The sequence below is a fragment of the Falco biarmicus genome, chromosome 10 (assembly GCF_023638135.1).
Source record: "Falco biarmicus isolate bFalBia1 chromosome 10, bFalBia1.pri, whole genome shotgun sequence".
Taxonomy (NCBI): Eukaryota; Metazoa; Chordata; class Aves; order Falconiformes; family Falconidae; genus Falco; species Falco biarmicus.
In genome coordinates this window covers 2,679,418-2,694,608 of record NC_079297.1, presented here as the reverse complement: position 1 = coordinate 2,694,608, position 15,191 = coordinate 2,679,418, and the positions used below count along the sequence as shown (strand labels likewise).

General features: G+C 43.1%; 1 protein-coding gene across 2 annotated transcripts in view; it reads right to left on the bottom strand.

Moving 5' to 3' along the window:
- Positions 1 to 15,191, bottom strand: part of TRPC4AP (transient receptor potential cation channel subfamily C member 4 associated protein) — a 38,666-nt gene that overhangs the window by 2,790 nt on the left and 20,685 nt on the right. For both annotated transcript variants that reach the window (XM_056353205.1, XM_056353206.1), the window contains 10 exons: positions 14,192 to 14,334; positions 9,803 to 9,934; positions 9,059 to 9,117; positions 6,551 to 6,652; positions 4,670 to 4,753; positions 4,252 to 4,342; positions 3,750 to 3,890; positions 1,816 to 1,924; positions 1,487 to 1,599; positions 1,022 to 1,228 (listed from right to left, as the gene is read on the bottom strand). In XM_056353205.1, the coding sequence (XP_056209180.1) occupies positions 1,022 to 1,228; positions 1,487 to 1,599; positions 1,816 to 1,924; positions 3,750 to 3,890; positions 4,252 to 4,342; positions 4,670 to 4,753; positions 6,551 to 6,652; positions 9,059 to 9,117; positions 9,803 to 9,934; positions 14,192 to 14,334 (1,181 nt within the window). The remainder of the gene's footprint in view (positions 1 to 1,021; positions 1,229 to 1,486; positions 1,600 to 1,815; positions 1,925 to 3,749; positions 3,891 to 4,251; positions 4,343 to 4,669; positions 4,754 to 6,550; positions 6,653 to 9,058; positions 9,118 to 9,802; positions 9,935 to 14,191; positions 14,335 to 15,191) is intronic.

Below are 15,191 nucleotides of genomic sequence, written 5' to 3'. Positions count from 1 at the left end.
CACCGCCCGGCAGCCCAGCGCACTGTGGGCGCATCAACCCACGGCACAAAAGCTGCGACACAGCGCCCGGCTGCTGCAGGCCTCGCGCCACCCTGCTGCTCCCCGGGTCCAGCTGGCCCAGTCCAGCACTGACCCAAGCAGGAAGAGTGCTGGGCTAGACAAGGCTGAGAAAAACGTTACAAGCCTGCACCGTTCAGTGCAGCTTCTTCCTCCATCATGCCCCTTTCTGGGAATCGAAGCCCCCTATTCTATTTTAACTACTTCCAAAGCCGTAATACTGCTCCTCTTCGGGTACCTCGTCTACAGCAGGCTGCCTGCCCTGCGCTCAAACCACAGCTGCGGGGCTGTGCACTGCAGCGTACGGGCACACCAAAGAAGGGCTTTTCCATAAACACGTTAAAAACCTGTTAAAGCTGCCACCTAGCCACTGAAAAGCCAAGGAAGAAACCTGTGCAACCTCACTTCAGCCTTCTACAGCCTATACAAGGGAGCTGCCTTCTCGTCATGGGTCACTTCTTTATCTTGCCAGAGCCCAAGGCAGACCAGCTCCGGAGTGGAAACTTGCAGGCTGCTTTGCACAGGCAGCTGCCTTTCCCCTAGCAGCTACATCAGATACTTTTCCTACAGTTTGCCACACCAGGAAGAGAGGGAACAGTCTGGTTAAGGCGCTAACTAGTCTGGGAGTTGGATTCTGTCCTGCCTCTACACCCCTGTGCAGGGCTGGCCATCACCAGCCCTGTCCCTCACACCCACTCAGCATCGGCAAGTCTCACTTCTGTGCACCAGAGCCAAGACCTGAGGTCTTGTCTGCAAGGAATCCCCGCTACCTTGTAGTAGCGTGACTGCTTGTAGAAGGGACCGTTACTGGGTGAGATGGTGTGAAAAACACTACAGAAAGTTACACTGGGGGCACAACTTGCTTCCTTCATTCCTTTCGCAACCTCTCACCTTCCCATTTTGGTTAGGTGACTAGTAGATATTGCTATGATGGAATTCTTGCTATGGTAAGAGGTTCACATACATTTTCTAAGCAGGTGCTGTCTTTATCCTTGTTGAGGTAATGCTGTTGCCAGAATCGCAGGAGACTGTGGAAGTTGTTCAGGATGAAGCCTGGGTATTTTTCTGTATATTCCATCTGTTGCAAAGTGCGCAGGTAAAAAGGTAGCTTTTCTTTCCTTCGGGCCAGCATTAGGATAACTAAACTTGTGTTCAAACAGCTGACATTTTCCTAAAAGTAAAAATGACTCTAGGTCAAAAAAAAAGAAAAACCAAAACCAACAAAAAAAAGCCCAAATCAAGACATCTGTTGTACACGTCCTTACAAAATGTGCTTGTGGTAAGCATGCAGTGGAGGTGCTCCTACACGTACCAAGAAAGAAGGGACGCAGGTCTCCTCAAGATAAGCCACATTGCTCCCCGCTCCCAGCCCAGTTCATCACTACACAGTATCAGCAAGGTAACTGCAAAGTTACCGTCAGCTCCTTACCTGTGTAAGTGTCTGTACATGAATAATATTAATGAGACGGAAAAGAAAGGACATTCTCATGGACATCTGGGACATATATGATAACAGGCGGCACTCTGACAGGACTTCTGCGACTGCAGCAAGAGGAAAAAGACAATCATCAGGTGCTTAAAGTTCAGACGCATCGGTCCAAGTAATACAGCTGTGAGAACTGGTGCTCAGACTGCAGCAACAAACCTGCAGGGTGGCATTTCCCTGTTTAAACCCAACATTTTCAAATCCCAGGCTTAAGATAACCACTCTCACCACAAACACCCCCCCCCCCCCAACCCTCACTTCTTATTCTTTACCTTTAGCATCAGACTGATTCTCAAATCGGTCCAGGGACAGTGTAATGCAGCGAACAAGCATGTTTGAGTCAACCAATGAACTGTTGATCTGATTTAAAAATATCTGGAACTAAAGAGAAGTATTTTTCAGTGTTGCATTAAAAAACAAACCAAAAAATTCATCCTACATGAACACTCACAAATGAGGTCTGACCGAACAGCATTTCATACCCTTTTCAGAAAGGGTATGACCAAGAAGTGTACTGAATCAATTACTCTGTTGGCACAAGGGGAACCCAAGTAGGAAGAGCTATAAGCAGGGTTTGGCAAGTAGGGCAACAGTTAGCGTTCTCCAGATTTTCGACACTGAAAGAGTACAATTCTTGAAGGTTATTGGAGAAACCGCACCTTGAATTCTGAGCACGAGCACCTAAAACATGCATTTCACCAGCATAAGGCTTCACAGATGTGGACAATTTCCCCTTCCCTTCAGAAACAGAAGTTTGGTTCTGCATACCAACACACTCAGGGTCAGGGGAGGTTTAGACTGGATATTAGGAAGCACCAAAAACAGTGGCCAAGCACTGGCACGGGCTGCCCAGGGAGGTGGTGGAGTCCCCACCCCTGGGGGTGTTTAAAACACGCACCGATGCGGTGCCTGGGGACATGGGTCAGCGGTGGGCCTGGCAGTGCTGGGGTAACGGCTGGACTCGATGATCTCAAAGGTTTTTTCCAACCTGAACGATTCTGTAATTCTACGATTACGCTTGTTAGAGATAACATAAAAGTAAGAGGAGAGAGATATACACTCCCAGCCCTGCCTCATCCAATCCAAGCCAACACTGGCACTGAGGGCTGACCAAAGGATCCCTGGAGCAAGTACCTTAAAAACATTACGGAACAGAAAAAATGCCAAAGCCCCGGCACCACTAAAATCTCTTTTGAAGCTGTTTCACTTCAATGAGACCAAGATTTTATACACTATTTGTTCTGAAAGAGGGAGACAAGACAGCATGGCTGCTGGCCTCTGTAGCTCCTCCAGTTCTGTTTTTCTACACTTATTTTGTACAAGCAGACAGTGCCAGGGACGAATACAGTGAGGGAATCATACAGAATGAGAGTTACAAAAGTTATAGATCAATAAATGGGAAGTGCACACAAAGTATAAAAATGGATTCTCTAGAATGTGTGACTTCATTTACCAGAAAACAACCTGAAATTAAATACATCTTTCATTAAATACATCTCTGCTTCTATTCTCCCAAGGTCTGGCAGATCTAACAGCAATCAGGGAGAACTTACAGTAACATAAGCAAGAGTATAAGGTCATTCAAAACCTACCCAGCAGTTGATGCTATATACACAAAGTGCACAAGAGCATGAAACCACTCTGCATAGAGTGCTGCCCATTCCTGATCTCCATATGCAACTAAGTTTTACAGGTAATTGCATCAGCCATGACTTCTTAAAATGTTTGTAAGTTCAAACAGCATCCAAGGTAAGATAGGTCTTTATGCAGTATCAAATATTAATGAATATTTTAAATTACCTCCATGAAGACACCCCTCACCCCCTCCAGCTCCAGTAAGATTTTTTGGAGCCTGTCTCAATGTGCACAACTACAGCTTAACCCAAGCCCCAGTGACTTCACAGGAAATGTTCTACCATTTTTGAGCCCTGACCTTCGACCTGCCTAATCACATAACAGGGCAATGTTTTCTGAACAGCTCAGCGCTTGCTGACTCAGAACAGCTGGGAGCACTTCTGAAAACACGAGTGTACGCAGCAACATACATGCTTGTGAAAAGACTTTGGCAGCTCACTCCTCAGTCTGTACCGTGCACCAAGCTCAATAATCACACCAAAATCAGCAAATGAATCAGAGTTTTAGTGCTACGTTTGGTTATAAGAGCATGTAATTTGACCCACTGGGGACAGCTTTTACAAATATTTACCTTCTCATCTGTGTTGATGTACTTGTTGAACCTCTTGAATGCATCAATATTGAATTTCATCAGTTCTCCCAGAAGGTCAAAGTAACTCTGAAGCACATCTCGTGACTTGCACTCACTATCAACAATGCAGTAGAGAATATGCTGGCAAGGGAGGAAAACATGTTATTGCCACAGTTTAACCCAAGCCAGCCGACAGCACAGACTGATCTAATCACAATTTCAAACATTTATCTGCAGGTTTAGTTCTTAGATGACAGAACTGAAGACAATGATTCAGATGTGTCTTCTGATAAATTAACTTCCCAGTGATGCCGGCTCTACAACTGACCACCCCACACCTGGTTGCCACAAGCAGAATTCACAAATACTTCTCAAAAATTGCCCTACTCCCAGTGAATATTTAATACGGCATTTTTACCCCCTTTTGAATTCATGACAGATAAATCCTTTTGGATTGCTATGGAGACACATTACAGAGGAAGTCTGACATATACTTCATTACCTCCAGGAGTCCTCTCTTTAGCAGGAACATCTGGTCTGCATAGGAGGTGGTGCCTCGCAGAAAACTTTCAACTGCCCTTGCCTGCCAAAACCTGAGAAATAGAAGAAATGAGGTTTTAATTTTGGAACAAGGGGAGTATTCTATCACAACTATAATTTAAATCAAATTTTGTCATCTGCTTCCTTCAATCCGAGTATGTTGATCCTGCAGAAAAATCACAGACTGTAGAGAGTCTGAGGTCCAATGCAAGCTTTGGCATTCTCCCTCACCTGCACTACCATGATAGCCAAGTGCAACAAAGCCAGATCTTTTCACAGTTTACGATTTTCAATTATTTTCAACTGCTAGAAGCTGTATGAAAACAAACCAACTTCCCAATCAATTCAAAAAGGCATGTTACAGCGCAAAGTGAACCCACCTGAAGGAGGATTCAGCTGGTTCCTTCTTCATGACCTGAAGCAGTCTGGTCAACAAACCTCTTTTCCCATCACAGACAAGACTCCTAAAGCACACGAAGAAATTGCAGCATGAGTGGAAGGGCTGGCAAGCACTGTAACCTTGTAGAACACCAAATCCAGCCTCTTCTCCAGAGCTTTTAATGATCAAAATCCCAGCATTAAATATACAGTACAAACATATTCATTAACTTTTATTACTAGTACTACCAGTGGAAGAGTTCTCCTGCCTGCCTTTGGTAAACATCTGCAATACCTGCAACATGACTTCCAAATAAATCCTAAAGAAAAATTATTCATTTTCTCTCAAAATTTTAATGATTTCAGAAATACCAATTCACAGCTCGTAGGAATTAAGGGATAAAGAAAAAATATATATAAGACATTTAAGCTTCGGAATGAAAGAAACACAATGCCATTTTGCCCAAGAAATGTAAAGGAAGTTCTAAGTTCCATTTAGGAGGCAGAACGGAGTATGGAAACCTACATACTACATGACTTAGCCGCCTTCTGTACGTAGTAGTAAAAGTATAGAGGCTGTGGAACTACAGTAAGCTTGTGCAGAAGCAATGCCTTGATCTCATGTATCAAGAAAAGCAACATGGCAACAAAATGCCAAGGATGAAAAAGAAACCAAGTTTAGGCCAGAAACGGAGCAATGCTGCCTGCCTGGCTGCACAAACCATCCTGCAGAGAGAGAGCAAGATGCTCCAAGTGGCACTCTTCTACTCAAAACACACCCCAGCATGCACATTCAGCAGATGCAGGTTAACAACCTACTGCATCGGAATCTTTGCTGGGTACCAACAGCCAGCTGACAAAGCCCTTGTGGGAAGTGGTTTTCTTGCAGCACAACAGCCTGCTCTTAAAAAACACTCAAGAGAAATAAGGAACTTTGCAGGTTGGAAAAAGCTGTTTATACCCTTGATCTGCTTCCTTTCAGTGTCTTTCCTAAGAGGGTGAATTTTCCCCTCTAAATACTTACTCCTTTTTGAACAAAGCCAAAAAGGTACCTGTGCTTAGAAGAAAAGGATCTGAGTAATACAGACACCATTTCTTCCCAATTAGGCACAGTATTACGATAATAATTATAATCTAGAAATCCTCTTAGCGAATTCCCTTTTGAAGTGAGGTAAATCTGCTCTGTGCAGACCAAGCCTCTGCTGGTAACTCTGGGAGTATCCTGATAACTAAATTCTGCAAACAGTGTTTCACCGTTGTGTGGTTTGTACATCAGAATCACATATTAAAGAGCTTATTAAATCAAAATAGTCAATGTAGCAGATACAGAATCTCTAGTGGCTTTTTTTGAGTAAGTGGTTTAACATGTTAATCTAATTTAGCTTATTCTAGTTATTAGCTGCTCTTAAAATAAAGACTCTGAGCAGATACACTTAGATCTGTTTATGCAGACTGCAAATGGACATTACGCGTGCACAGACTGCTCCTGAATCTCAATACTAAGATTTGTTAGCAGCAGCAATTCATGCATTACAGGGATCCCAGTTTACCTTTCAGGTCTGTCTGCGATGCCTGCAGTGAGAAGGGCCAGGCAGACAGGCAGACCTAGCACATTATAATGAAGTCTAGGCCATGAACTCAACCCCCCCAATTTTAGGTTGCTTTTGTTTTTAAAAAGTCTTACTCTGACCACAAGCATGCTTTAGATTTGCTAAGGACCATGAATATTGTACAAACCCAGACAACTCCCACTGAAACACGTCACTGAAATCAAAGCAAGCGTGGTGGGCAGAAGAACCTCAAGACAGGTGACATCAAACCTCCCAAATAAGTGCCTGCAAAATGCTAGAAGCTGCTGACCTAAACCCTCTATCCCTACTCACCTGTCTGTGTTGACAACTGCATCAACTTCAGGGATGTTGGCTTTATGGGAGATTGCACTCAGCTCATTAAGTTCTTGGCTATTTAAAAGGAGATACTTGTTCCTAAAGCAAGACAGTTGGGGAGTAGGGGAGAAAAATATGATGAATTTAAAGAACCAGACAAACGTGCAATTCCACAAAGAGTAAAGCTACGCGCCTGTGAGGGCTGCACGACTAGGCAATCAGCTTTCGCCTCTCTAGCTCTTCACGGCCACGTACACTCTACTCCCCTCCACCACAGTATGCTCCCAAGGTACCCAGCTAGCTGCTGTTTTGTAAACCTCCAAAATTACCAAATGCAAGTTTCAGCACTGACCAGCTTTTGAGGTCGTGGGTTTTTTGCTGACCTGTTCAGAACCTTATAGTTTGTTTTGTAAATATTTGCTTGTGGACACTTGCTCAGCAACATTTTGTTGCATTTCAGAAGACTTAAACAGGAAACTTTTTCACAGCTTCCTACAGTTTTCTCTGCCTTATAGTGACCATGCTCTCTGATCAGTAATAAATCTCAGAAAGCAGAAACTGCAAAAGAATACTTGATCATCCTGGTATTCCATTACTCTGAGCAAACTGTTTACTCTGGAAATATTTAAAAATTTCATGAAATGCAGAAATCAGAAAAGGAATGCATATAAACCCCAAGGAATCTGCTTGAAATTGTTTATCAAATACTAAGCTTTTCATAATGAAAATCAATTAATTTATCTATAAAGTAAATTAAATGCAGAACAAGTCTGACAAAGTAGAAACGTAGTCCAGAGGCTCCCTCTGACAAGCTCCCTGCCCAAGGCCAGTGTGCTCCCTTAGAGCCCTCCTACTTCAAAGTGCTCAAAACCAGACAGCAAAGATTTATTTTCAGGAAAACTAAGGGAGCACAGGATGCAGTGATGAGTGTGTGCAAAGAGAACCTGTTCATCAAAACATAGCAACTACACAGAAGATAAATTATTAGACCAGAAAGGTGATGGGGATGCCTTCTTGCTTCAAACACTATCTTCCAGATTAGTGCCCACTGAGGCTGTCATGTGAAGCTTCTTTTGATCTGGATCAACAGGTTTCTGTAATGAAAATACAGCCTCTCTCTCCATGCAATAAACAGTTCCACAAGTTTGGTTTATACACAAATTTTACTGAAGTTAACATTAGTACATAAAGTACCTGCTCTCGTCTTGTCCTCAGCTAACTCAGCTTATCTATGATTTCATAGAAAGTTCAAGTAACTATTTATTTAAAAAACACTAACCAGATTCCACACATTCCACTTGCTCAAATGTAACAGCTGAAAGCTGTTTTCTGTTTAAACAAGCCTGAGATCTTTGTAGTAGCCACTTAAGCAGGAACATAATCTAAAGAGATTTTATTGGAAAATCTGGAGTGACTCCTAGGCAAACAATGTCTTCCATGGAGTATTTACAATAGGTCAGCCTTCTCCTTATGTTTACAGATGTCCAGCTCCCCATTCTTAAAGCTAATACTCCGCAATCGAAAAGGCTGATACTTCCAATATGCACATCTAGCAGTACTAGATAAAATCTATGCAAAAATATCACCCCGGCTGCAGATATGACCAGCTAGGCAAGAAGCGCAATATGCCTCAACTGCAGATGTTTGTAAGGAATCGGGTACCACCTCGCAGGGCTGAATTAGGGGAACAGGGCACTGACAGAATGCAAGATACGATTCTACAAGTCAGCATCTGTACTACTGTGCTGGTAGTACAGCATTAATAAAACACCAAACAATCCAAAAACCCAAGCAAACTGCATTACTCAAACTACTCCAGCAGACTGGAGCCTTGTAAATATGCCTTTTGAAGGCAGACAGAAGCTTTCTTCCTATTCCCAACCTAGCTTCCCAATGACTAGCTGACAGGTAATTGTTCTCCTAACGTTTTCCCATCCAGTTTAATCAGGTCTTCTTCCCTGCTGTCATTCAGACAGCAGTCATGTCTTCCCAGCCTTTTTACAAAGGAAGACGACTATTGATTAGCCTCTTCAGAGGTACGCTGTATTTCACCCTGGTCTTCCAACAGCCTTTGTTTCATGCTTGTTCCACTCTGAATTAAACTTGAACATGTCCCCACAGGGTACAGGTAACTCTTGTGAGCACGCTGGCTCACTACCAGCTCTCAGAGAGAAAACAGATGAACAGCAGCATGAAAGCTGCCCCCTTATTTCTTCAGCCAGAAAGTGCTAACTCATCATATGTATGTTTCGCTTCATTTCAACATGAAGCAAAATGGGCTATTTTTAATCATTCGCAAAGATAGTAAGACATGCCCACCAGAGAGCATATCCTCAGCCTTTTCACGGCAGGAGCTAAAAGGTACGTGACTGACTGAGTCTAGTTTCAGGATGGTACACTGTGCCATTTCCACGGAGCCTGCATGGTGCCTAGGACACCCGGTGTAACTGCAACCAGGCAAACAATACCGTGGAGCCACAACCTACCACCGCTCTTCATACTCACTCATGGTGATCACTAAAGCTCTGAAGAAGCCTCAAGAACTGTATCTTTAAAGTAATGTCCTAAAAGAGAGACAAGAACGTTAAAAAAAATAATTGCTTTAGTATTTTTGGACATTAGTAGTTACCAAGCTGACATGAAACAGCTGAATTGAAAACCTATCCCAATCAAACCCATTTGGACAGCAGAGCAAGTGACCTGCAGAAATGGAGAAGGCTGCACTTCGCAGGCTTCCCAAAATAGAACAGAAGTGGAGACTGCCTCCAAGCCTATGCATCTAATGGTTAATAATTTCTTTTCACTGCAAAGGCAAAAAGGCTCATCACCATATTGATGAATTTAAAATATCTAGGTTTGAAATAAATAAATAAAAGCAAGCAACAAACCCCCCAACCCCTCAAAAAACTTGACTGTGATCCATTTTGTGTTCTGTGCTTCTCCTTGCTAGACCTGCTAGCTATCACTTCCTTAAGTTTTGATCATCCTTTACCTTTGGCCTCCAGGGACCACAGAATTAACCCCTTTCCCAGTTCCTAAACCAGGGATGAGGGGAAAGGCTAAATTGCCCTCTGCTAAATTGCTAGATAGCCAAAGACAAAGACTTAAGTGAAAACAGTAATTCACAAAAATCTGAATGCTCCCACATCTCAATTCATTTATTATACAAGCACTTGGTTACTCAGTACAACTCTTCAGAATTATATGATAGGATAAAAATCCAATTACAGAATTTAAAAAGTTACTCACTGGGCTACAATCACAATTTTGATTGTGTCCATGCAGAACGAGGGCTGATGCCGAGTGCTTTCTCCAGATCAGTTTGTCAAACAAGTTATTGAGGCCAGGAATCAGTTTGAACTCTGCTATCATTTTATGAACCTGGAAAACAAGAGAAGTATATACTCGTTTGCTGCAGCCTCAAGTATGGATATAAGATCGTCTGGTAAACAGATGGGCACAGTTACATCATCCTCTGACAGCAGAAAGAGTGAATTATTTTACCAAACATCATCTGTTTGTGTTAACATGCACACTAACCATGGTGTATCACTAGAGTAGTTTCCATTTGGTGGACATGGATAGAACACAGGTATTTTGGGGGGAAGCTGTGAGCCAGTGCTTCAGTTAACCACTGTGCCTCTGGAAACAGCTTTGGACACCAGCGGATCACTTACAGCACACGGAAAATACATCTACACCTAACTTCTATGTACCACAAAACTAAGCTGGGAATATTTTGCTGCCAGTCATCACTGAACATCCTTTGCCTTCCTAGTTCACTGCCGAAGCTGAGGTAGTCCTCTGAAGACAACATAAACTATCGATACCGTTTCTGTTCAAGTGACCTAGGCAGGAGTTCTGAGCAAAGCAGAGACCAGCAGCAACACAACCACACTGCAGTTCAAGTGCTGCTCCTTCAGGTTAAGGGGAAGTTGAACATCTTTAGAGAATACTCAGAAGGAGAAGAAAATGCCAAATTACTCAGGTTTATTTATCAGTCTGCTGGCCAAGCCACGACGCAGTACATCATGATGTGTTTGAAAGGGACTATAGAGTCACTCATGTAAAAAAGCTACTAATTTTGGTGTGAACAGCTGTTAAGTACCTTCAGTCCAAGCTGTGATACTTTCGATGTAAGCATGAGAGATGAGGAATAGGAGAAATACGAAGAGGGACCCTCATCAGCTGTAGGCCTATGACAAGCAGTATCTCATGCTATGTGGTGCAAATGAAAGCCACGCATGATCAGGAAGCCCAATAGGCTGTAAAAATCAAGTGCCCAAAGCAGTAATGGACGTGTTCCTTAAAATTAACTCACCAAAACAATAACCTAGGTCATGCAGAATTATAACTAGCAGTATTTCAAGCAGATCACTCCATTTTGTTCCATCCCAAATGATTAAAAAAAATATTTGAAGCTTATGTTATTTTACAGGTTTTAATTCTTATTGTCGTTTGCAGCATACCTGATGACCTTTTACAATGCTCTTGGCTGAAGCTATCAACTTTCCCGTCTATGTAGAAATCACATTCCCGCTGCTAGGCAGCTCTGAATATCACACCTGAAGAAGCACACAGCTCCTTCCCACCTCACCCGTGCTACCCTGACAGACTGCAAAGCTTGGAGTCCTTCAGTGCTCCCTCACTTTAAAAGGCTCTTGGACACATTGATCTAGTCACAAGCCTCCAACAAAAACAACCCTGAGGAATCTCTCTGAACAAAGCACTCCCTGTAGTCCCCCATCCCTCAGTGGCCAGCATGGCACAAGCACAACATGATGAAACGAAGCGTGCAAGCTGCCTACAAGAGCCTTGGCCCCTCGCTAAAGGAACTCTCCATGCTCATTTTAACTCGTGAATCTGCTCCTTTCCACTCAGAGCATAATCTGCTTGTTTGAAATTACTCACCCCTAATTTCAAGTGTTTAGTTTACTTTTAGTTTGCTTAACTCCAAGTTCTCACCTGACAGACGGCTGCATGACAAAGCTCCTGAGTCACAACAATTGTCTTTGAATCACAAACTATCCCAGACCCCAAACTCATTATACCTACTCAGCCTAGGGATGCCAAAACAATCCCTGCTCTACATTCATCCTTCAAACCCCTTTAGCTTTTTCCTGTTGCTGCCCAGCTTCACATGAATTGCTCTGTTGCCTTCTCGCTACTAAAACTATTACAAGCTTCTGCTGCATGCAGTTTGGCAGGAGCAAGTAAATCAGCTGATTGCCTTTCACCACAATACAGACATGCAAGACAGCCTACAAAAATATGTAACAAGTATAATTTAGGGTGAGACCATAATGAGAAGGAAGCAAAGGCACAGATCTGCAGTAAAACATCACTTATCCCCTCAAGGGTGCGATCATCCCCAGCGTGGCAGCAAGTAGGAGCCAAGTCACTGCTAGCACAGTTGTCAATTTATGCAAGTTAGCCAGGAGTCAAATTCAAACCAAGGATTTAGAGTAAACGTTCAGCAACAGGTCGAGTTTGTTAGGAAGCTGCATCATGCTTCAAGCAAATGCCAGGCCATTACGTCGATTATCATAGAGGATTGAAGCAGGTTTGTGATGCCCTTTAGAAATTCTATGCAAAATTATTCCAATATAAAACCAGAAAGACCTTTGGCTGCTCACACTGGGAGACCGGCATCACAGATCCTGTGCTTTTATTCCCACATAGGAAAAGAGATACCAACAAGCAGCTGAAATGCTTGCCAGTGAGGGTGCTATTGCTGACGCTGCTGTTCCCTACTTATTGGAGCTTTCCACGTAGAACAGCTCAGCTCCAGTTCTTAATCCGACTGCTTCTCAGGAAGGGGCGTGGATTTGCATTGGCCACACAAGTCTTTGAAAACTTTATGTAGATAAGGAATGAAGGATATATCATGTGTTTCAAAGGCAGTGGATTTTACAAAAAGAAGAGCTGGCTCTGCACAGTAGTGTTTGGGAACAAAGTAACTCGAATCTTTCAAGAATTCAATTCCAGTCTTGAATCAGCCCTGGAGAAGAAGCAGAGAACCGCACGCCAGCTTTATCTGCAGATAGGTTCTCCATTTGTGTGGGGGCAGAAGTAGCAGAGAATGAGTAAAACACTGTTTTCCCAGGAAATTTAAAAAGTCACTTTCAAAGCTAGCTATTTCAGCAGGACACTTTTCACCCTGTCACATTTGGCAATAACACTCTAGAACTGACCCAGGGACGTCAGGAAGGTAGCACCTCCAGCTCCTGGAACAGGCTGCAGCTGGATGAATGCAAGCTGCAAGTAGTTTCTGCAGTATCTATGAAACTGCATTCTTGTGGTGAAATCAGGCAGGGATGAATTATCTGACTTGATACAATGGAAAGAAAAGTCCTCCTAACAGATCCATGTTCTGGTAGTTCCAATTAAGCTGTAGGACATTATTATTATTTTTAATTTTTATGCCCAACAGAAACAGTACATCTAAAAGGAATGACAACAGGATTATGAGTTTCTTGTGGTAGTAATTGTGGTTTCTGCAAGAATTCCTAGTTTCCTCTGGTTAATATTATACAGAATCTATTTCTTTTTAATCTTGAGTATCCATCTGTAGGTTCAGAGTGAACAGGTTAGTTATATTCAGGGCTGTACTACACACTTCTACTTTAAATTCAGATTATGAGATTTAAGAGACTACCTGTGGAGAGTATTTGTGATTCCTATGCAGTCAGAGGTTACTAGCAAAGAACAAAATACTCAAGACAGATGTGCTCAAGCATCAGTCCCCCAGCACGGCTACTCTTGCCTAATACAACAGTCCTTCAACAACTCCAAACAATTTGACCCTCCCAATCTCTAGGGCATCTGAATGCCCCTGCTATTCCAAGCTGCTCTGCTGAGCTGAGCAGACTACCAATGCTGGAAAGCTGTCAAAACTGCACCAATGGATTGCTTTTCTTTTCCCTTCACAATATGCTTTTGACTCACTTAAACCATAGCCAAGCTGCAGTGACTGGTTCTCCACATAGGGAACAAATTATTCTTCATTTCAATGGTAATGAATGCGAAAGGAACAGATGAGTGGGATTTCTAGGTAGAGCCTAGCACAGACAGCACTGAAAAGTATCCTCCCAGCTGAGAGTTTAACAACATGCTCACACTCAGCTGAGACATGGGAACCTACTGCAAAAACCATCCACTCACAAATCACCCCAGAAGATTTCCAAAAGTGAAAGGAGCCCAAGAAGGGAAAGGCCTGAAGGGGCTCCATCCAAGCAGGTCACCGGCAGAGCAGGAAGGGGAAGAAAACTTGGCTGCAGCTCCTGCAACATCCAGGTACAGCCACACGCTTCCTCACACAGAGACAGGATGACTCACCCAGGAGGCATCCTTCTGCATCCATCCTGCACCAGAGCAGCAGCTCGGCAGACTGGCAGACCAATCCCCCAACACACACTGGTCAGCACAACTTGTGACAAGCCCTGCCCAGTGGCTCATTCTCCCTCTCCGCAATGAAACACTGCCTGTTTGTTTGTGTGTCGCTGCAGTGATGGGATTTGCCCAGCTTTATGCCTTGAGCTTTGCTCTTCGTGTTTCTGTGCCCATGACCTAATTAACAAGCACTTAGGTTTAAAGACACATCAACTTCTGTATGCCTGACCCTTTCCAAGTGCTCACCTGATTCCTTTGTCTCCCCATGAGCAGCACACAGAGAACATACAACACCTCCAGCTTGTACATAATCTCATGCATGATCTTCATGGACTGTGGAAGCTGTGTTCGTGTGGAGGTGTTGGCCAATCCACTTTCATCCGAAGACTCTGAACAAGAAGGCAAAGATGTGAGCCTGAGGCAGCATCAACAGGAAAGGATTTGTTACAGTTATTACTTTTACACTGAAATACAGCAGATATAAGACCAGTACATCTGCCTGAATCTTCTTCTCAACTAAAAATAGTGAAATACAACAAATACAGAAAAGAAAAAAATATAACTGGAACTTTCCCATAATAACCTAAATGGCGTCATCTAACTAAAGTAAGTAGGATCACCTATATGAATTAATAAACTACCGCACCAGAAAGGACATGGCAGTAAAGGTAATAAAAGTAGGGGTAAGATTATCAGAAGCATTTACTATCAGTCTACTTTAATTTCATACCTCAGTACCAGTATACTCAGGCCACAGATAAATAATTTTCGTTAGCCCTATCTAGAATTACACTGCTAAAGACAGAATTAGGACACAAACCACCATGATTGCAAGTGGAAAACCTGACAGAAATCATGAGTGACAGAGGAAGAAAATAAGGACAGAGTGAACTTACAGGCTGCAGTTCAGAAAGGAGTTAGCTCTGTGCACAATACATAACTAAGTGATGAACTGTCCTGCCACAGGACAGTGAATACTTTTTGAACCCATGTGAAGAAACAGTAACTAGGCAAACACACAAAAGAAGGAAACCATCAAAGGCTAAAAGGCATAGACGCCACCTCTGACTCACAAGTCCCTAAGCCACAAGCCACTGGAGACTGAGAAAGTTCTGGGAAAGCACATCTAGGTTTGCTTGCTAACTGATGTTGTGGGTCAAGAGCTGCGACTGGGCACGTTCCACCTCGAAAAAATTGCCTTGTGAATTCTATTCCAAAATACCAAGTGTTCTCCAGTTTCCACCAA